General features: G+C 41.2%; 1 protein-coding gene across 1 annotated transcript; it reads left to right on the top strand.

Annotated features, from left to right (window-relative positions):
• The first annotated feature begins 389 nt into the window (after window positions 1–389).
• Window positions 390–21,163, top strand: lrrc75ba (leucine rich repeat containing 75Ba). The gene is made up of 4 exons (XM_079517104.1): window positions 390–1,137; window positions 6,566–6,694; window positions 8,506–8,618; window positions 19,588–21,163. The coding sequence occupies exons 1-4, from the start codon at window positions 850–852 to the stop codon at window positions 20,192–20,194; spliced, it is 1,137 nt and encodes a 378-aa protein (XP_079373230.1). The 5' UTR covers window positions 390–849; the 3' UTR covers window positions 20,195–21,163.
• The last annotated feature ends 2,315 nt before the right edge of the window (window positions 21,164–23,478 follow it).

Genomic DNA, 23,478 nt, shown 5'->3' with positions numbered 1-23,478 from the left:
CTTTTAGTATATGTTATTAGACACCTTTAGAAACACATTGGTGAAGAAATTTCTTGGTAACTATTTAGTTCCCAGATTGGTCAAATACCTGATAAAATGCCCTTACTATTTTCAGCAATGGAATAATATTTTTTTGGTTGGTAGATCTTGTTGCGCTGGTCATTTTGAAAGTAGCTCTGATTTTGCAACGTTTGTATTTTGCGGCGTCGTTGCCAGTTTCTACATATTGTATAAGAAAGGAGAAAGGGCTAGCTCTTGGCTAATGGTGCACATTTTAATAGCACATTTATTTACTGTTGTTGTATTGTGCGCAGAAGAGAATATTGATTTGAACCAATGGGGAGACGGCGGACGCAACGGTTCAGAGTTCTATGATTGGCCGGACGCAGCGCTCCACGACCCGCCTGCTGCTCGCCGTCGCCGTGAAACGTTGCAGTTGCACAAACCTAAACATCAGCGTAAAGAAAGGGACGTTCAAAGGATGACAACAAGAGCATCCTCTTGAGTCTTCACCGGCCAGACGACACACTCACGCACGTACTGTAGGCGCTAATGGTGGAGAATCAAGAACACCGAAGTACACGCGCACTACAGAACGCTATAATCTCAATTGGCTGTCGGGGGATTATATTGTGTGACTGGTGTACTGGATGCTAGATAAGGACAGCGGTGCAGAAAAGGGGGTTGCAGTCAGACGAGTCAGACACCACAGCATTGTTTTCGGAAATCAACAGAGTCGCATTTTGCCGTCTGCCAGGGGGATCATAGTTCGCCATGGGTTTGTGCTATTAATACGGTGTAAAGCTGTAGCAGAAAATCACTTAAATCGGTCTGCCTTTCTTGAAAAATATGGGATCTAGACTCAGCAGACAGAGTAGCCTGGACAATGAGAATTTTTCAAAAAAGCGTCGCAAGCATCTCGATACCGCCGGAGAGAGCGACAGGGGAAATAATCGGGTCGGCGGGGACTTTCTGTTTGCACTGATGCTGAAATCAGACAAACTGCCCGGGATGCTACGGAGGAGCAACCACAGCAGCCCATATGTGAGACGAGTTGCTTGGATCAAAGATATGCAAAAGCTACTTCGTGATCGCAGAATGGAGCAGGCGACCGACGTGCTCAAATTATTAAGGAAGGCAAGCATTTATTAAATTGGGTTGTAGGCCTGGATGAAGTGAGTTCTGTTTAGCCACTAGCGGCAGTAAAATCTAGAAAATGTTATTTTAACCTGGTTTTGTAACATTATATTGTTATAGCTTACCATAGGCCAATCTACATCCCATAGCAACAATTTTAAAAAGCAGCAAGAAATGACATGCAATGTACAGAAATTACAGTCTATGTACAGGTGGACGAGGCACAATTGTAGGCCATGTAGGGCCTGTTTACTTCCATGGTCTACTTTTTGTGCTTGTGTTGTCTCTAGGTGAGTACTTTGTAGCTACTAGTGCTCCCGAATCCCAGCTACAGGTGTCACTGACCTAAAGTTAGGCTCCTATTCCGCCCAAATCAGCTTGTCCTGCCCATTAAACCATTTACCCTTTACTCTGTGTCCCCTAATTGCAGCTAAAAAAAAACCAAATGTAAACTTCACAGAAAGTAGGCCATTTATGCCATATTGATCCAACAGCAGCCTATGACAAAGCTGAGCCCACTACCTCTTCTTATACAATCTATTTTTGATGTTGACATTTAAATTCAAATGTTCTCTGTCCTCCACATACATATTGTGTTCACTCTACATCCTCCCAGTTGTTCAGTCTTTGCTAAGCTGCTGTGCCCCTCCCTTCTCCCTGCAGCCTCCTCTCCTCTCCTCATGTCCTTTAATCCTCTGCTATGGTCAGGGCAGCATCTCATGGTTCCTTTAATATGTGTAATGCTAAAGGACCACACATCTTCACCCATTTTCAACCTATGTTCATATAATTGATCCTCACTGATGCTCAATAATATGGTACAAGTTTGTGTCTCAGAGGAGGGCTGTTATGTGGACCGTTCAGAAACCCACCTACCAGTGACATCTTCGATTGGGAATCCTCCAAGCTAATAGAAACTATTGTTACAGGTATGTGAGTGAGAACCATATTGTTCTCACATAAAAAAAATCACATCCGTGTGAACTGAGTGGTGTAAGGTCTTATATAGACTGATCAGCTGTGATCTGACGTAATGTCTGACGTAATGAAATCACACCCGTGTGAACTGGGTGACCGTAGCAACCATGCAAGTTTTTTGGTACGAACAGACAGACAGACACGTAAACTAACAAAGCCAGTTTAGGAGTGGTTTACACCACTCAAAAATTATGCAATGCCACTGGTATGTGGGTTTCTGAAGTGTCCACAGCCCTCCTCTGAGAGACAGACTGAGTAGATTGTTTTTACCATTTTATCAAGAGCATTTGTGAGCACCAATATGAAGATTTGTTGAAAATGGTTAAGTCGTCCTTTAAGGGTGATTTGTACCTAGTTGCGCACCAGTGATCTTGTAGATCTGCTATTTTTGGTGCAGACAACAACATGCAACCAATCATTCATTAGAGCAACCTGTCCACCACCCTATCTCTTCTGCTAATTATCCCCCCTGTGGTTTGTTTCCACCATGAGCTGCCTGTGGTCCAGCAGCATCAGTGTGTGAGACCCAAAACCCACATAACAAATATCCAGTTGCAGTGTCACTTTCAGGATTTCAGCAAGCATCACTTCTCGGGCAGTATGCTACATCTAGAAAAATCTAAACATTAGGCTAGAATTCTGCTGTGATATCTACAAAACTGAAAATCCTCTGTGCTGCCTGTATTATTGTAACGGAACTGTTTTGAGTACTTGAATTTACAGTGTAGATATACAGCTAGATGTATGTTTGCCCCAATTAGCCTACATCGGGTGGGTAACCAAATCTACAAAGTGATCCGATTCCTTGAGGTGATCAATTCAGTTGATCAAAAACAACTATTATTAAGCACATTTTCTTTGTAAGGTTTTCTACCTTTATTCTAAAATGATTAAATGTTGCCCATATTAGCAACCTGTAATCCGATAAAAACAATGGTGATGTCCCCTGTCTGGCACTGGGTAATCAAGCCAGGCTTTGTAAGTATTCATGTGCCTGAAATGGTTGCCCATCTCTGGCCTAGATATTGTCTCAATTATGTTTTGCTTATTCATCCACTTTGGATTTCAGCGGCATCAGCCCAAGAGGATTTCAATTTCTAAGCCTTTTGCAAAATATACTGAGATTTGTAAAATTCTACACTATAGTAAAATAAGAATGTATATTTCAAATTATAACATAATATAGTTAGATTTTAATATTGTTACAATAGGGTAGTTTAGTAAAGTGGATAACATACATTGAGCTCTATCAATTATTAGATTATACAGGTGTGTTAAACCTGTGACAGCAGCTGTGATGGCCCTGTTAGTTTACTGGTTCTCAAGCCCATTCCCTCTCTCTCCTTCAGCTGTCGGCAAATTCAATGTTAATTACTCTGAAGTCCTGACAGAGGAGGTGGCGGAACCTCCTTAATCAAACCAAGCAGATAAAGTGGCAAGACTGGGCCGCATGGCAGCCACATCACTGGGGACCCGAGGCTCGTTTCTTTTAACCCATTCTGACCTGAGATCAGATTCTAATCCTGACAGTTTTCTGAAAAAGCTATGTTTCTGTGTCAGTCATTCTTCGATTTTTCAAAAATAGCAGACCTACAAGCTCGTAGCGCGCCACTCGGTGGCGCGCTATGAGCTTGTAGATCTGCTATTTTTCAATAGCTAAAGCATAACGTAATGCTAACACCAAAAGGGGTTCCCGCCCAGAATGGGTTAAACAAGCCTGCTTATATTAAATAAGCCTAATTTTATCATCACTCTGGGAACTGCAAGTAGGCAGATGTCTGACAAACTCTATTCAGGTATCTGTCTCAATTGAAAATAGTTTAGTTAATTGGTATAACAGTGTTGGCAAAGCACCTGAGATATGAAAAGGACCAAGCTTTGCTGGCACAGATACAAAAGGGAGTTGTCACTTCATGTCATGGTTGTAATGTACATGCATTAACTCAGAAGCCTGAGTTATTTTTATTCCTCGCTTCTCAGAAGGATGGAAACAGCCTGCCTTTCCCCTCGGCTTGTGTCTAGTCTGTGTTTACCAATGCCCTTGTTAAAGGGGTAGCCTGTAATGTGTAGCTGCCAAGTGCCAACCTCCTCCCACTCCAACTTGTCTATTACAATCATTGCTGATTGTGCATGCGCGCGTGTGCGCGTGCGTTTCTGTCTGCGTCATTTGCGTGAGCGTGTATTTTGTGTGTATATGCATGTGTGTGGTCCTGTCCTATGTGCATACATAATATGTATGCACATAAGCAGGACAGGACCACATTACCAGGACCACAGTATAATTATACTGTATTTTTCTCAAAGATCTTTATGGACAATGTGTTATTCAAATTACCATTGCATTGATGGCCTCAACCCATTTAGGACTACGGCTGATTCTAAAAACGCCTTCTAAATACTGACTTAAGTTTTCTGAGGAAAAAAAATCTAATATTTATTTTAAAAATTCAAAAATGTTATATTGCTATATACTGTACATAGATAGCAACAAGAACCCCAAAAGGGGTTCCCGTCCTGAATGGGTTAAGACCTTGTGTAGAGACTTGAAAGCCTTTAGACCAGAATCTCGAAGAGGCACACGCATATTCTTTGCTTAAAGATCCAGCTATGTGAGACAGGGAAAGGGACTATAATTGATTTATACACACACACACACACACACACACACTTGTATTTCTATAGTTGACATCAACATTTTAGCGCCCCTTACTTCACACGGGTATGATTTTTTATTCTATCCTGACATTAAAGCCGAAAATAGCCGATCTACAACCTTGTAGGTTGGTTATTTTCGGTGCATGACACCGGCATGCAACTAAGTGAGAATCAAGCATAACTAACCATACCGCCCAACCGCTAAATGTCTAATGCTAACCCCAACCTGAATCTTTTCCTAATTGTATGCTTAACTTCCCAAATATTTTAGAAACATAAAACAACCAATTCTCTCTGAAAATTGTCCTCACAAACTATTTCTCAATTTGGTGACATTTGGCCCTTTGACCCATACAAGTACTACACACACACACACAAATCTTAAATCATTTATTTTCTCATTAGCCATTACATTCATAAGGTCATTTGAAATCTTCCCTTTTTGCCGTTTGGTTTGAGTTACATAGCAGAGCACATTTCAACCTATCCCTTCATCTCCTCGTGACAAACTGTCATGTTAGCTGTCTATAATGACTCATTTATAGACATCTCGATTTGGAGTAAAGATGGTCTTAATCCCATTTATGGTAAATGTAACCTTTTTAAATGTCACCTTTCCTTTGGGTTTGTGTGTCTATGCGTGCACTTGCGTGTGTGGGTGTTCTCTACAGCAATCAAAAGATCCAATTACTGTTACAGAAATATTCTTTAACAAATTGGAATACAATACAGTTGGAGGCCATCGATATTGTCCTTTTCTTTTTGCTGAGGTTTGCGTGATCTGCGCAAAAGGACAGTTAACCCATTTTGGGCGGGAACCCCTTTTGGTGTTTTAAACATTGTTATAATTTAGCTATTGAAAAATAGCAGATCTACAAGCTCATAGCGCGCCACTGAGTGGCGCGCTACGAGCTTGTAGGTCTGCTATTTTTGAAAAATCGTGAAAATATTTATTTCAGAAAACTGGAGGATTTAGAAGGATTTTTAAAAATTTTGAGGTCAGGCCTAAATGGGTCAAATGATAAGGGACAATATCGGTGGCACCCAACTGTACATCAGTCAGCAGTAATGTTGCTGGCGCATAAGCGCTATGGCATGCTGGGTAATGCTCCACAGCTCCAAATAACCGTCATTATATATGCCAAAAGACGTAGCAGCCTGGAGCAGTCGGCTTACATTTAGTGTCCCTGTAGACATCACTTTCCTAGATAAAAGCCCCTTTGAATGAATATTTCAAACAAAAAGTTTATTTTCTTTTTTTAGCCCCTTCATTATGAATCTCACTTTTCTAGACACTGCAGGGACGGATTTTGTGATCTGTATAGAGCGTCGCAGTCCCGCCCCCTACCAGGGCCCAGGAAATGATTCTCCGTTCATTTTCCTCATAGACATTTCAGAAAGTATTAACGTTTACGCCGCGGACAAAGCCAACTCTTGTCGTGACAAATCATGACAACAAACTTTTCGGGCCAAACAAAGAATTAGAAAGTAGAAAAATACGGCAGGTTTGGTCCAAAGTATTATGTGTGTTGTCATGATTTGTCACGACTCGAGTTGGCTTCGTACGACGCTTAAAAGGTCTTTAAATAAATACTTTTTGAGATGTCTATGCGAAAAATGCATTGTGATTCATTTCCTGGGCCTGGCGTCGTCATGAAAGGGGGCGGGACTGCGACGCACTATCGTTTCACCCTTTTAGAGGCCATCATTAGGTAGCTCCATATTTATTATATACTAGCGGTTGTTTTGAATGTTTCTTCCTACTATGACTAATCACATCTTCTCTGGTTTGCAGGACCTGGGTTTGGAAGGTGCCTCTCTCAATGACATCCTGTATAAGAATGCAGCCTTCCTTAACTTGGTGGATCCCATTTCCCACGAACTACTGCTCAGCCTGGCTCGGGAGATGCAGTGTCCGAAGAAGGTGAGCTCTCTAGTAAAGGCGTACAGGCCGCCAGGCCGAAGGCATTTGTGTTTCACCCTGTCTGTCCGGCCATCCGTGTATCTGTGTGTCCTTACGTCTGTGGACAGCTAATCTCCGGCACTGTTGGCACGAGGGCAGCGAAACTGCGCACACACATTCCATGGATGCCAGAGCACATTACTCAGCCTACCTTGGAAAGTTTACGCCATGGTACTGGAAAGGAGGCTCTGGCCGATAGTTGAACCTCAGATTCAAGAGAAGCAATGTGGATTCCATCCTGGCTGTGGAACAACTGACCAGATCTATACTCTTGCAGGGTTCCTGGAGAAGGCATGAAGGGAGTATGCATATCCGGTCTACATGTGTTTTGTGGATTTGGAGAAGGCATATGACCGGGTCCCCCGGGAGGGTCTGTGGGAGTGCGGCGGCAGTATGGGGACCTTGTTGAGTGCCATCCAATCTCTGTACACCCAAAGCAAGAGCTGTGTCCGTGTGCTCGGGAGTAAGTCGGATTTGTTTTTACGGTGGGGGTTGGCCTCTGCCAGTGCTGCGCATTGTCACCTATCCTGTTTGTGATCTTCATGGACAGGATCTCGAAGCGAAGTCGTGGCGGAGAGCTCTGTGAGCTAAGGGTTGCTTCACTGCTTTTTGCAGATTATGTGGTCCTGATGGCACCATCGGTCCAAGACCTTCAGCTCTCACTGGACCACTGTTCGCAGTTTAGTGTACGGCGGCTGGGATGAGGAGCAGCATCTCCAAATCTGAGGCCATGGTTCTCAGCAAGAAACCGATGGATTGTGCAGTCCAAGTAGGGAATGAGAGTGAGACATTACCCCAGGTGAAGGAGTTTAAGTATCTCGGGGTCTTGTTCACGAGTGAGGGGAGGACTGAGGAGGAGATCAGCCTTGAGAATCGGAGCGGCAGCGGCGGTATTGCAGTCGCTGTACCGCACTGTTGTGACGAAAAGAGAGTTGAGCCAGAGAGCCAAAGCTCTCTGTCTACGGAGCAATCTTTGTTTCTACTCTCACCTATGATCATGAAGTGTGGTTCATGACTGAAATAATAAGGTTGCGGATACAAGCGGTCGAAATGGGTTTTCTCCAACGTGTAGCTGGCATCTCCCTTAGAGATAGGGCGAGAAGTTCAGTCACGCGAGAGAGACTCGGAGTAGAGTCTCTGCTTCTTCGATTGGAAAGGAGCCAGTTTAGGTGGTTCGGGCATCTGGTTAGGATGCCTCTCGAGCGTCTCCCTAGGGAGGTCCTCGATGCACGTCCCACTTGGAGACCTCGGGGCAGACCAAGGATCAGATGGAGGGATTATGGCCCTTATTTATCAACTCGGTGTACACCCAAAATTGGGGCTCTCTGGTGGAGCTGTTGCCCAGGCCACCCGACTATGGATAAGCGGTTGAAGATGGAAAATTGGATTTTGTTCCTCTATCAAGGGTCCTAAATAGAAATTTTGTTAACCACATTCAATCTGGGGTCCCTATTTTGGGAAAGTAATTATTACTAGTGAATCTGTTGTTTTTGGTTATTTTGTTTCAGTAAACATTATTTCTGGTAGGGCTGTCACCATTACAAATTGAAGATTAATTGTCATACACACATAATTGCGATAGACGATTTAATTGCGTTTCTTTGCATTTAACAATGGAACGTTACAATTTGTATTTATTTGAAAATGTATGAACATTTTTCAACATGGAAACGATTGACGATTATGCAAAAATAATTGCTATTATCTCAAATAATTGCGATTAGGCGATTATTTGATAATTGTGACAGCAGGCCTACTCTTATTTTCCACAGGACACAGACACCATAAAGTCCTCTGACAAGATTTGCCGGCAGCTGATCTATCATCTGACTCCTCACTCCAGGTGGCTGAGACAGAGCATGTCCAGACGCAAGTCTCACGTTTGGTAAGTACCCTCTAAAGCACTGGTTCCCAAGCATATTCTTAAAAACAAAATTCAATGATTTTGTCAGTAATTTCATGATGAAATCAAAGAAAAAAAATCTAAGAACTTCCATAAATTAGAAAACAAATGTTTGAGAAGTAGTGAAAATGGCCGATCTACAAGCTCAGAACACGGCGCGAAGTGATGTGTTGTGAGCTTGTAGATCTGCTATTTTCGCTAGTGTGGGTCCCGGCCGGGCAATGTCTAATTTCTATTTTGATTCTCGACCTGAAAGGTTTGGGAACCACTGCTCTAAAGTACCCTCTGAGTAAGAGTAAAATCCTTCATAAAGGTCATAAAGGTGGTGTAAGTGTTAAAATAAATAGATCTATATTCCAATAATAATCATTGATTGATAGAGTTTTTGTTCAGTAACAGCAGGGCCCTCACTCTCTAGCTCTTTAATTAACTAACTAACGATGTAAGTCGGCAACAATAAAAGTTGTGAATGCATGCCCTACCCGGTTACCTGTTGTACCCTTTTATGCCCATAAAAGGGACACAGATCTCTGTATACACTGATCGCTAATTGTTCTTTTTGTTTTACAAAATCATATAATTTGGTTACATTCGTACACTCTCAGAATTACACATGGATACTTGTAAGTCGCTTGTTGTCTGCTAAATACCTAAACTGTGAGGCTTTGTCTTTGTATACAAAGCACATAAACGCCTACAGTACTGAATTAATCATGATGTTCAGGCTTCAAATCCAGTTCATGACTTGTGTCACTTGTCATGTCTCTCCACGGTTCTCATGAAATTGGTACAACTGCTTAAAATTTTAAAACTGGATCCTGATCCTGATCATTCAGCCAGATTATGCGTCACCGTCAAGAACTTTGAAACTTTGAGCCCTATTAAGCAAGACGAAAAACCCATGCGGTAATACAGATTTCGCCCTCGCTCTGCGCCTTTTCGTATTATGGAAGCCGTGGTGAGCGCTCACTCATATGGAATACCACGTTCCTGCATAATTTAGCATTGGGGGAGTGTCCATATGTTAATTATTTTCGCTTTGCGCTAATTTGCTATTAAGCCCCTTGACCTAAAAACACTCAGCGCATACCGATTCCGCCTGGGTCTGACCACGTCTTAAAAGCAAAAAGCACTGTTTCATTTTACACTTGAGCGGCTCTGGAGTGCTGCTGGAGTGTTGCCATGTCTGTTTATTATAAGCGGCTTCTTTTTCTGCAAAGATGCTTGTAAATATTGGTAGTTGTGGTTGCTTTTCTTGTTTCTAAAGTGCTTATTTGGGCTTTTCTCCTAATGTTGTTTAAACCAGTGATCCTCACACAGCGACATTCCCATGTCAAGGACCCCGAGATGAATGCATTTGCCCAACTAAGCCAGTGACCCCCATGACAGATTTGTGTTTTTAAATGTTTCAATAACATTTTTCAAAAATATTCCACAATTGTCACTTTTTTCAAAGATTACTTTTGAAAATAGCAGATCTACCAGCTCACAATGCATCACATTCATTCATTAAAACAATGAACTCTGACTGCAGGGGGATATATATTTATAATGATCATTCTAACAATGTGCAAGAAAATATGTAAAAAGAAAGAAGAACTTTATATTTGTGGACAATCAAAATATGCTGGAAATTTTAATGTGGTGTCATTAAAAGGAATCTTGATATGGCAGACTCACTATCTAGAAAATAAAAACATGGCACTTCATTTAAAATAGGTTGTAGACCCCTGTTATATGCGATTCTTTTGGGAGTATGTTTATAGACCTATTTACTTGTTTCTATGACACATGGCAACAGCGAGTTTTCTGGCTTTCTCGTTGAGATTATAAAGGGTCATATATCGCTCATTTCTCAACCTTTTTTAGAAATTAAAACATCTCCATACTCATTGGGAGGTTTGCTTTCATACGCTGTATCACACCCGACTCAATTCTTCTTCAATAATATGCTACGAGCGAAGACCATAACATTGGGGCCGCAGCAATACGCATGGCGCACGTATGGCATTTCAACTCATTCCTTCGTCGTGACTCGAATGAAATAAAATAAAATAAACGTTATTTTACTGGTGTTTTTCAATAGAAACAAATAAAGAGCGTGTGTGCAACAGTCAGTGCATATACGTGCATGCACTATAGGCTATATTTCCTCCTTGTCGGGATGGTGAGCTGAGCTCTTCACAGCCCGTTTGTCTTTCATATTATTCTTATAATATTTGATATTATAAACACTCATGGTTCTCTCATTTCTCAACCGTTTTTTAAAATGTAAAAATCCCCATATTCCTTAGGAATCTTGCTTTCATTCGCTGTATGGTACATGGTTCTATTTTTATCGAATTAAACAATATCAAACGAACTTGTATGTTCGGGGGTTAGACGATTCTGGGAACATTACGCATGGATTACCAATTTGCCAGCCAATGCTGCGTATCTACTCGCAGTTCCATTCCGATCTGAAAGGTATAGGTAGGTGCCATTTCTAAGTCTTAGTTATTCATTTATGAATCAAATGAACTAGAATAAAGATTTTTACAGCTGTTTTTCATGCTTAGAACAGAAACAAATTAAGTGACGATGTGCGTATATCTCCCTCCCTTAGCATATGGCTGCGCCGCTGTAATGACTTTCCAATGAAAACTGCAAGTTACTTAACAAAATAGAGACATAGGCCTACAAGCTATGCACATCATGGCTGTGACAGCTTGTGGATCTGTTCTTTGGAGGCATAAAGGTGACAGCATGCAGTGCAATATGAATAATTAACCCAAATGTGACAAAGTCATGTCATGTCTATGGTGCCAGTCTGCAGAAATGTAATACCACTTGCCGAAAGGGGCGCATCATCAGCTGGTGTCGTAAAGAGAATAGTACGGACATGTTCATTGGGTAAGCCTCAAAACTCCCTTAAACACTCCCATGACTAATTCAAGGCCGTTTTGCTCACACCACGGGGTGTCGAAAGCGCTTCTTACCTGGCCCATAATTGTAATATGACATTGCACCCGCCCCCACGTCTTAAAAACTGTAAAATTATATGTAATTAGATTCCACTTGCTTAATAGGGCCCAGTGTGTCCACACACACACACACACACACACACACACACACACACACACACACACACACACACACACACACACACACACACACAGATGGGTAGACTTAATTTTGTGAGCTGAGATTGAACTGGGACAGAGCGGGCCACCGGCAGGGGAATGCCATGGTAACCAAAGCTGTCAATTATCTGTGTGTCTGGTGCTCAGGTCTGGTGCGATGGATGCACACTGCTAGTTGCACATGTGGTTATTGTCGCTTTCAAAGTGTCAAAACAAGCTGATAAAATTGTCTGTTGGGTTGTTGGTTGTGAGCGACAGAGGCAATAGGTTAATTTTGTGTTTAATTCTGTGGGGTTTTATGAAAGCACAGTTTTAGTGCCGTAATCATCATATCTTTGCCGTAGGTGAGGAATACATCAATAGCATGCAAAGACAACTAACAGGCATTAGTGTGCCTGGATGTTGATTTACTAGTTATTCATGAAAAGAAACGGTGTATAATTAATTTTTGTGGTTGTTAATGTAAAATCTGTCTTTTCAATGGCTCTGTAAAATAATGCATGGATTTTGTAATGATAACTGAATGACGTATCTAGGACAATGTGAGCACAGTGAGACAAGACTGACTCGTTGTTGTGACTCTCACTCTCATTAATACAAATAGAAAAGGTTGATACAGTCCAGACACTTTTCAGCCACACTCAAGCAAAGCGTAAGCCTACTGAAACATCGAGCAACACGGCCATATTCCAAAGTGTAAATTTGGCTTTTCACATGCCCATGTATGATGTTTAAATCAGCCCAAAGGAGGAGAGATAAGTCACTGACAATCCTTGAAAATGTGCAGACATCTGCCTTTTACAAATTCCTAGCTGAAGCCGTTTTCTTTTTACTTAGTCACGCTGTTGGCTCGGTAAAAGCCTGCGGAGTCAAGACTGTCTGACACATTCTGTGACAGAAGGAGCTGCATTAATCACTAAAGCAAAAAAAAAGGAATAAGGAAAAATCCACCCTGAAACTGAATTCACATTACGTCCTGTACGGCTGTAGTATCTCTGAGCATAGAGACAGCATTCTGTATTCCAGTGCCCGGATCAAGAACGCAAAGCACAAAGATCACCAGCACTCACAAAATGTCCTTTATTTACTCTTTATGAAGATTGCTACAGGCAGTATATAATGAGGACGTGTTTTGGCAGAGCCTTTCTCAGACCAAACACACAGTCCACTGACGGCACAAATAGACTGCCTACATTTAATTCTGGAAGGAAGGTCACAAAACAATTCTGGTAGATTATTGTAGTATGGTTATTTTCTGAGCATTTTGAAAGGTTTTGGAAATTTAGCTTATAATGACATAATGTCACAATAGGGATGCCAGGGTTAATGTGACTAAGAATATGAGAGTGAGCTTTGTTGACAGTGTGACAGTGCCACGGGTGATCTTGCAGAGATGTTTGATCATTTTCTAGTCAAATGTTGTTGAATAGTATAAAACCGTATTTCTCAAGTGGTGTTGCTTGGGGTACATGAGAGAACGCGTTTTTTTCTCTCTAAGTAAAATGTTTTAGTTCACTAAAGGGGTTACTTGGATTTAGAAATCTAGGAAAGAAGAGGATATTGTAGCACTGCAGCAGCTGTATTTGCAGCTAATGCTACATTTGTGCATCCCCATCCAATCCTACTTGGTCCTGCAGATTTATTCAACAAGATTAAAGCAATATCAAATGATGAATTCCAGTTTTTTTTTGCTTTTAGCCTCCATCCTTGCTGATTATAGACTATAAATATGTCTTTCTATCTTTCCCAGGGTTCAGAAAAGGCTACAGTAATATCTGTCTAATGCCTGTGGGTTCCTCGTCCCTTCGTTATCCTGCATTAGTACTAACTGTGTCATGCACGGACTGCTCTAAATTCTGTACACACATTTTGTGCCCAAATGCCTCTCTCTATTATTAATGACTAGGTTGGAATAATCTAACTAATGTTTTTTCGGGGTTTTTTTCTCGGTTAGAATGTCATGGTGGAGCTTGCAGCCAGATATCATGGCTCCCTTGTTATCGTTGCCCTAATCAACCTTTGATCAAAATAATGTTTCCTTTGTCAACTGTCTGTTGACCTGAGGCCGATTCTAAAAATGTTTCTTAAAAAAATGCATGGTGCCACTGTATAAGGACCCCAACAAATTATATGTATTTGGCCGCGGACCCCCATCTCAAAATACTTAGTTCCAGGGACCCCCAGAAGCAAAGATTTTAGTTAAAAATGTTTGCTTTAAAAATACATATATTCAAAGATTTTCTAAAATAGCAGATCTAAAAGCTCATAGTGCAGCACAAAGAGACGTGCTATAAGCTTGTATATCTGCTATTTTTGAACAACCAAAGAAATATAAAATGAGTCATCATGACACAGGTCTTCATAGGTTAACACAGTTGTTTGATCATTTGTATTCTTCAGAATTAACCAAACTACCATTTAGTAATAGTAGCCTTCTCTCAAGTTGTTAGACGCCAGTTAATAGTAATATAAATTAGAGAGTAATAATTAGAGTAATATAAATTGATTCGAAAATAAATGCAGTTAGTGCACTAATCTTTTCTTATCGCTACTTAATTTCACCTATGGTATCATCTGTCAGTCAGCACATTATAATTGCCTTGTGTGCAGTGTTGTTTTTGTCGACTAAAACTAAGACGAAAAATGTTCGTCGACTACCTTATTTCACTGACGAAAACTAAATGGAAACTAAATGAAAACTAAGCTACGATGACTAAAACTAAGACGAAATTATTGACAATTTCGTCAACAGATAAAAACTACACTAAAATGCTAGGAAGGGACTAGTGGACAAGAGATCCAGTATAAGTCATTTTACACTTGGTTGCATGCTGAAAATAGCCGATTGTAGATCGGCTATTTTCAGCAAGTGTAAAATCAGCCATCACGACGGCATCAAGGCCCGCCAAAATACATTTTAGTCGACTAAATCAACTGTAGATTTAGTCGACTAAAATCTTATGACCTAAAATATTCCAGGTGACTAAAATGTGACTAATACTAAATGAAAACTATTCAAGAGACTATGACTAAAACTAAAATCAAAATTTGCTGCCAAAAACAACACTGCTTGTGTGTATGAAATGTGCTTTACAAATAAACATGCCTTGCCTTCCAATATCATATACTGTAAGAAACATTGGACATACCAACATACTACAGAATATGTTAATGTGAGACTGGGCCCATGATAGCTCTTGTCATAGCACAATAACTCAATAGGACATGTTTGTGCTAAAGAAGAACAGAATGGTAGCAGAAGGGTAGTAAAACTCCTGAGAAAAAGAGTTCCCACAATCACTGTTTTTCTTGAGAGACGTCTGAAAGATCTAGGACAACACCACAGTGTTTTGTTCCGTTCCAATAGCAGATACAAACAACAACTCAAACCTGCCACTCCTATCTCTGCCATCTCTGTCATTTTGTCAGTTTTAGTTTATTTAGTGGAATTACATATTTCCAGATCCAAAGTGACACAAAGCATATATACTTCTTCTAATCTATAGGAACATACAGGAGTTGGAAACGACCTCGGACAACAATGTCAAGTGTTGAATATATCCTGGGGACCAAGGCACCAAGAACCCCTTTTGGTGTTTTAAACATTGTTATAATTTAGCTATTGAAAAATAGCAGATCTACAAGCTCATAGCGCGCCACCGAGTGGCGCGCTACGAGCTTGTAGGTCTGCTATTTTTGAAAAATCGTGAAAATATTTATTTCAGAAAACTGGAGGATTTAGAAGGATTTTTTAAAATTTTGAGGTCAGGCCTAAATGGGTCAAATGATAAGGGACAATATCGGTGGCACCCAACTGTATACTTATTCTAATCTATAGGAAGTTAGGAACATACAGGAGTTGGAAACGACCTCGGACAACAATGGCAAGTGTTGAATATATCCTGGTGACCAAGGCACATACTAACACAGCTAAAACAATGGAGGTCTTGCCAAGACCGTTCCGATCTAGACAGAAATGTTTCTCCTGCAGCTGTTCTTATTCTTCTTAACGAGGCCGCTAGAAAGAGAGCACAATGTATTGTATCCCTCTTTTGCAGCAGTGTTTCCTTTATTTACATGTCACTTTTATCTACAGTAATTAGGTTTCAATTTAGCTTGGGACTCATGTCATATCCTCCCTATCTGTCTTTCTATCTATTTATGTTATGCTATGGCCTGAGAATAATATAACTGGGTGGGGAACTTCACCGACCAGCCTGGTTAGATTTGATATTCACCACCTGTTACTCTAAAGCAGTTTTGCTTCACTCTTGAGAGGGCTGATATGAATAATAGATCAAAGCTTAAGCCTTAATTACTGTGCGAAAACAAAATGAGGTACTGTGCAATAACCTAGCCCAAGTAGGGGGAGTCGAGGAGAAAATGGACTCCTTGTGGGAACTTTCATGAAATTTAAATTTCTTAATTAATGCAAGCTTTTTGTGTGCCTCTCTTACACAGACAAGCTATTTGTTGTGGTTCTGTTTAGATATGAATATTGATATGTATGGGTATTGTATGTATATTAAGACCACAGGGGTCACGAGAGAAAAGTGTCTCTTAGAGCAATGTTGTGTCCGCGGACCACCAGGGGTCCAGATGGACCCTTATGGGTCTATAACTCTAAAAGGACAGACCTGTCTGATCAAAACCCCATTCACCCCTGCAGCGGAGCCTGGGATGGCTGTGACATTACAACTTTTGTGATGTCTGGAAAAGATGAGGTTTTGGTCAAATGAAGGCAGACAGCGACAGATATAAACAATAAGGAGACCAAGAAGGAGACGAGGTTGCTTCACAAGACATCTATTGGATATACTTTTTCAACACAGCGTTGTCGTGACTCTGCCCAGTGCTTTTAGCCTGATGGATTTGGGACTTTTTTTCAGCTAGTCTATTTTCTGCCAATCTTGGTTGTGCAATGGAAGTGAAGGTCATCTTGTTGTTTTGCTGTTCTTACTTTGTGTTGTGTACATTTGGATGTTGTAATATCTCACTGCAATAATCGAACACACATTCGTAGCAAACATTTAGAGCAAGGACATTGTAATTCACCCTGACATTTAGCCAAACGTACATTATAGCCCACTACCAGCAGGGGTGGAAAGGGCACTGGTAAATCACTAGAGAGGGACTTGAAACGACATAAAGAAATGTGAAAAGAATAAAAGATGAAGTTGTTTTCTAAAATGTGATTTTAGAGGACAGCAATAAATGAAGTTTCATTGGCCATGCTGTACAATGTAGATTAAATTAATGTTTAGACACACTGCATCAAATATACAGTATGGCTAAATGCCTCAGACTGAATATTGGTTCTTTCTAGAGATGTCCCGATACTGTGTCCCGATACTGTATCGGTATCGGAAAAGTATCGGTATCGGCCCTTATTTGTCATATCGGGTCATATCGGTTTCGGTGAATATGCCAGTCTAACCACCGATCGGACACAGGGGTAAGTAAATAAAATGTTGCGGCATGTGGAGCTTGCTTTGGAGTTGCCCAAACTGCAAGTGCACATTTGAGTGAGGAGTCTGCTATAAACACCTGTGCAACACAAGATATATAGCTAGATAGCTATTCACAACACTGGTATCGGTATCGGCTAACACAGAAATGGTGGTATCGGATCGGAAACGGAAAAAGTGTATCGGGACATCCCTAGTTCTTTCACAACATGTATTTATACAATTAGATATTGTAAACTACAGGACACTGCAGTCAACACACCTATAACCATACCTTTGGAAATCACACCAGCAACCTTTTAGCGGCTAAAAGAGTGGGCTAAATTGTGAAATCGGACTAAATTTAAATCTTTTCTCAACGATTCCATGCTTTGACAGTCTAGTTAGCCATTTCTGAACAGATTAATCAACAAGGACTTGTGCTTAATTGGTAAATGGTGCCGTTTGCTCGTTGCACTGACACACAACGAAGTATATAAATCAAGCTATAAGTTAATTGTAAAGTACCATCATTTGAGCCAGTTCTGTTAGTGTCATCCGATGTTTGTTCACAGTCTTTAAACATGACTTGCATTAATATAAAGCTGCACTGTACTTCTGAATCAGTGTGTTAAGCCTATGCCTTGGACTCTAAGCCTAATTTACACTTCGCACAAACATAAAGCGACATGCTTTTCGTCTTAACTATAAAATTGACTGTATCCATCAGGTACAGCTCATGAATGACAGCATTATGACTACAATTCCCAGAGAGATCCTTCGTCAGATGACAGAAATGTTACCCTTCAAACAAAGGGCACTCTCATCTGAAAGTGTCACACTGTGAGGCTGTGAGATGAGACAGATGGATGGACAACACCTATAGAATCTGGCTGAGAAATCACCCAACACAGCTTCTATAGTGACACACATACATTAATAATAATAATAAATACTTGTATAGCGCTTCTCTTAGTACCCAAAGTTGCTTTACAAAACAATTAAAAAATAAACAACTTTATTAGAAGAGAAAATAGTTAAAAGACTAAAAATTGAGCAAAGAAAAATAAAGAGATTTGATTAGAGTTAGGCGGGGAAAGCAAATCTGTGAATGTATCTAAATGTCTAATAAAGTGCCGTCATATTGTACAGACCCAGCTGCTCGTCATATTGTACAGACCCAGCTGCTCGTCATATTGTACAGACCCAGCTGCTCGTCATATTGTACAGACCCAGCTGCTCGTCATATTGTACAGACCCAGCTGCTCGTCATATTGTACAGACCCAGCTGCTCGTCATATTGTACAGACCCAGCTGCTCGTCATATTGTACAGACCCAGCTGCTCGTCATATTGAACAGACCCTGCTGCTCGTCATATTGTACAGACCCAGCTGCTCGTCATATTGTACAGACCCAGCCGCTCGTGTCAGAAGGGTCTATAAAGACAAATGTTTGACATATTGGATGTTGAAAGGTTTATCTTATATTTTATGAATGTATAAAATATAACAAATACCGGTATAAATGTTTTACTTTTAATCAAATATTGTATTTGTCTCACCAATAAGGAGCTCAGAGCTTTCATGCTCAAGCTGTGTGCTTGCTTAGATGTTTTGGCTCTTCTGTTTACACTAGCAAATCCCGATGTCCCTATGTCAGCCTTCCCAAGCCTTGCCAAGGCCTCCTCCTTTATAAAGCACAGGAAACAATATGACACCAGGGCCATGTTCCCAGATCACAGACAGAGGTTACACTAAAAAAGTAGAACTGAGACCCCAGAGATTTGCATCTAAAATCTCTAGCAGTTTTCACATTGTAAGTAAGTAATCCTGGCAAGGTATCATATACCAGAGGCGTATCTACAATAAGGTGAGGGCAGGCGTCCGCCTGTCCAAATCCATTTCTGGCCCGGCCAAAATCCATACAATGAGAAAAAAAGAGGACAAAAACAAGACATGAGAACTATTAATGGACAGCTGATTGGCTGTCGCGGTAGAGCGCGACCCTCAATCACCCATTGGAATGTAAATGCTAGCCTTTCAGCATTTGTATACTACTCGTCTGGCAGGTATATCTCTTTGAAAACCTTTAGTGCTACGATTGTGTGCGGGGAGAAGACAATTAACACATCTTGCCTGTCCAAAATGTAATTCTTGCCTGCCCAAAATGTAATTCCTGGAACACTGTCATATACTTAAAGTAAATGTATTTATATCTGAAATGCTTTTAGGAGCAGTCATCATACAATTAATAATAGCATGTGTAATTATACATATACAGTACATGTTTGTAAAAGTGAATTTTCATGTGGAAAATGTATGTGGCAGGCTATAATTGAAGTTATCACCTTTTCTGTCCCTCCTCTCTTTCCCGACCCACAGTCTCAAGACAACTCTGCAGAAGAAGTTGTCCAGCGACTCGGTGGATCTGTCCGGTATCCCGCTATCTGGCCGAGATGTCCACCAAGTGGCGTTTTACCTCCAGAACAACGGCGACACAGTAGTGTCTGTGGACATCAGCTTCACTGAACTCCACGACGACAACCTGAGGCTACTGCTGCCTTTGCTCGGCTCACTGCCTAAACTCGGCACTCTGGCTCTGAACGGCAACCGCCTCACCCTAGGCATCGTCAAGGACCTGACCGAGATGCTGAAAGACCCCAAGAAATTCTCCAATCTAGCATGGATCGACCTTGGCAACAATGTGGACATTTTCACCATGCCTCAGCCGCTGTTGGTCGCTCTGCGTCGACGTTGTAGCCTAAAGAGTAGCCTGCCCACTATCTACGAATACACTGAGGGCCAGCCCTACTGCTACCACATGGAGACCTCTATCGAAGAGCCCAGCCACTACGAGGAAGACGAAGAGGAAGAGGAGGATGCGGAAGATGAGTTAGACGAAATGGGAAATAAACTCGAGCTAGAGCCGTGGGGCTTAGGTGGGAAGCGTCTCTCCAAGGACTTTACCATCCACTATTGTGAGAGGTGATGGGGTGATATTTTGTCTTAGCTTGGCCCAGCTGTGGTTTGAGACGTCCCACAGCTCTCTGTTACTTCCTTTAGCCCTCTTGCCCTCACACCATGCGTCCAACACCACCCTCTGAGGTACAAGCGGAGTTCAGCACCCACATTCTGAGCAAACAACAGCTATTATTCACCATCTATGAGTTAGCCCACAGAATATGATAGCAAAGTTGACAATCGCGATGGTGTGACTTACTGTGTTGGCAGATGGTGCTCCTGGGTACAAGGTGCGGTTTCATTGGAGGGGGACTGGAAGAATTTATGAACAGGTGCGCTCTCTCTCTCTCTCCTCTCTCTCTCTCTCTGTGTCTTTCTCCCACCCCCCTCTCTCTCACTCTCTCTGTCCTACTGTGGCAACTGAGGAGTCAAGTCCCAAGGAGCTAAGATCAGTTGGTTTGGCGGAGGAGCGACATACCAACGGACGATGAAGTGGACGTGAAGTTTGGAAACAGTAGATCCCTGTGGTTTCTCTACCAGGACTGAGACTATCTCTGGCAGGCAGGGCCTAGCTCTACATTGTGTGTTCTCTGTTAATCTCTCAACAATAGCTATGACACAAGTTCAACAGACTATACAGCCGACGACCCGTCACGTGATGCAAGCAAAACTGCTAGGTCAAGACTTTTTGCGTTTTCCCCCCCTTTCGAAATGTCCACTTGTGAATACCCACACATCACTTGTTGTAGATGTAAATGATGACACAAAACATGGCTCTGTTGTATTCCACAGGCTATTTCTGTGGACTATTGGTGAGCAAAGCAATCTTAGAAGACAACAGGTAGGAGTCAACAATGGGGAGCTGTCAATGAGTGTCCATTTTTTATTTTTTGTACTTGTCTAGATTCTGAAACTCGCCTCTTCGTGTATATGTTGGACTGCTTTAATCAGTATTATTTCAGTATTATGTCAATAAAATGCATATATGAGACTATGACCAACCCTCTGAGTCTGAGTAGCAAGGGTACCACTGATTGAAATCAGAGACGGATCTTCCCTATACTGCCAAATATCTACAAATGCATTTATTTATACTCCTTTAAGCCTTTTTTTGTCCATGTACATTTTAAGGCACAGCCTTGACTGTTATGTATTGTAATCAGACCAACGGACGGACTGAAGTGAAATGCTGGATGGTCATGTCCTTTGCAGTAGCATAGAATTATTAAGTTAGACTGACCAACACACTGCAGTGCACTTTAGCAGCTATTTCTTTGTATTATCATCACCTCATTAAATTTACATCTCAGTAAAAATATACACTGTTCTCAACATACTTTCAATATGAACTCCCTCAAGGATAAGCAGAAAGTGCTAGGAAAATGTATCGCCAAAAGCGAAATGGTTGTTAGAGGAATAATGGAAAATCATCATTGTATAAAATATATATATTATAAATGTGTAATGTCTGTGTTATGTGTCTTTGTAGCTGTGAAACGTCCTCTCTCTGTTGTAATTATTTGTATCATCATTTTGGTGTTCTGTCTCTTGTTCGTTCAGATAATAATAATACTTACTCTAATCCGTAGGATACTGAGCGGCGCAATGACCTCATAAGTGGAAACAATCTGGGTTATTCCAATGGGATGCGTTTCATAATTATACCACCACCAGAAATTGTTCACCAACTGTATAATACTTAGCTGTTGCAGTTGACCATGTTCACAACTTCACATGGTGGCCATTTTGCTCTTACTTTATACTCAGGGGTGCGGTAAGCAATATTATAGGATGGCAGGGGGATAGACTTATAAATAATGAATGAGCCAAGTATCCTCGTGTTTTACTTTAGATTTTGCCCTTGAGTCAACCCTTCATGTTCCTTTTCTTTTAGATTTTAATGACAGACAAAAACATTTGACCTTTTTGTTTCTGCAAACCATGAATAATACAGTATATTGAATGTCGACATTTCGGAACTTTTGTCTTGTACTATGACTATGTGCAATTTCGAAGCTTATCGATTCGATTCGATTATAGCTGAAATTTCCAACCTATTGGTATGCAGTTTTGTATGGCATATTGGCATGGAGTCAACAGCGTGGCCATCGGTGTGGGGACTTGTGACACACCACAGGGATCAATAGTGCTTCTGTCGGTGATCCTACGTTGTTTGGAACGTGATTGGATGACCCCTAATCCACAAGGACAATTATAATTCTTCCCCTGCCATCCTAGGAAAAAAGAGATTGTGTGAGGTGAGTATAAAGTAAGAACAAAATAGCCACTGTGTGCAGGCGAGTTTACGAAAGAACTTCACGAGTGAGGGAGAACACTGTATACTTAATTCATGCTTCATGTTTTGTGTGTTATCATTATGCTAATTATACTCTGTTGTTGTTGCTTCTGTATTTGTCTCATGCCATAGTTACAGAGAATTAACTGCCAAAACTATTAAATAAAATCAATCACACTAAACTTGGTTATTGGTTATTTCTTTGTCTCAAAACACTCAAGTGAGAGTTCAACAAAGTGCAATTTGATGCACACATCTGGTCACTGAGTAGAACCTGCAGCTGCTTATTGGATTAGACAGGAACTTTATTATATTTATACATTAATTTATTATAAATTCTACTGCTGCTCAGTAGATTAGACAGGGACTTAGTTATACTGTTATTTTTTATCTATTCTACTGTAAAAAAATAAATCTGACTGTAGTGTCAAGAGGAGTAGATCATCTCACATCCCATGAACATCCCATCAGAAACAGTGGAAAACAGAGTTGCAACTGCATGTGGCCAACAAAAGCCAGATTCATGCTTTGTCATATGACGGTGTCCTGTGCTGAAAATAGACTATTTAGAAGCTCACACCACATCATGACACCATCGCACGACGGAGCATATATTAATCAAAATGAGGCCTAAACCCTTGGTATTCCTCCCCAGGCAACTTTTTGTCCCTGGTGCCAGAGATGGTAATGTGGCATTTGTAACACGTGGCCCCAATAAGGTCATAGCTCAGTTTGATCCCACCACCCCACACCTAAGGTCCAATTAGAAGGGCTGCAGGGCCATAGAAGTAATCATGTGGATATTATCTGACCTTTTGTTACATCGACTCCCATGACATCTTCTTACTCTGTGTGTGATTGGGTGACTAGAGACAGGTATGTCGAAACGGGAGGCATACTAGGCTATGGTCCGACGGAGCATTGGTTCGACATGCGTCCGCACCTCGGACTAGCGCCTGCTCCCGTGCTTGCGGTTAAGGTTAGGTTAGGGTTTGAGGTTTCGGATCAATGAATCG

This window comes from Electrona antarctica, assembly GCF_951216825.1.
Source record: "Electrona antarctica genome assembly, chromosome: 12".
In the NCBI taxonomy this organism is placed as follows: Eukaryota; Metazoa; Chordata; class Actinopteri; order Myctophiformes; family Myctophidae; genus Electrona; species Electrona antarctica.
The sequence above is the reverse complement of the archived record's forward strand: the minus strand, read 5'-3'. Positions and strand labels throughout refer to the sequence as shown.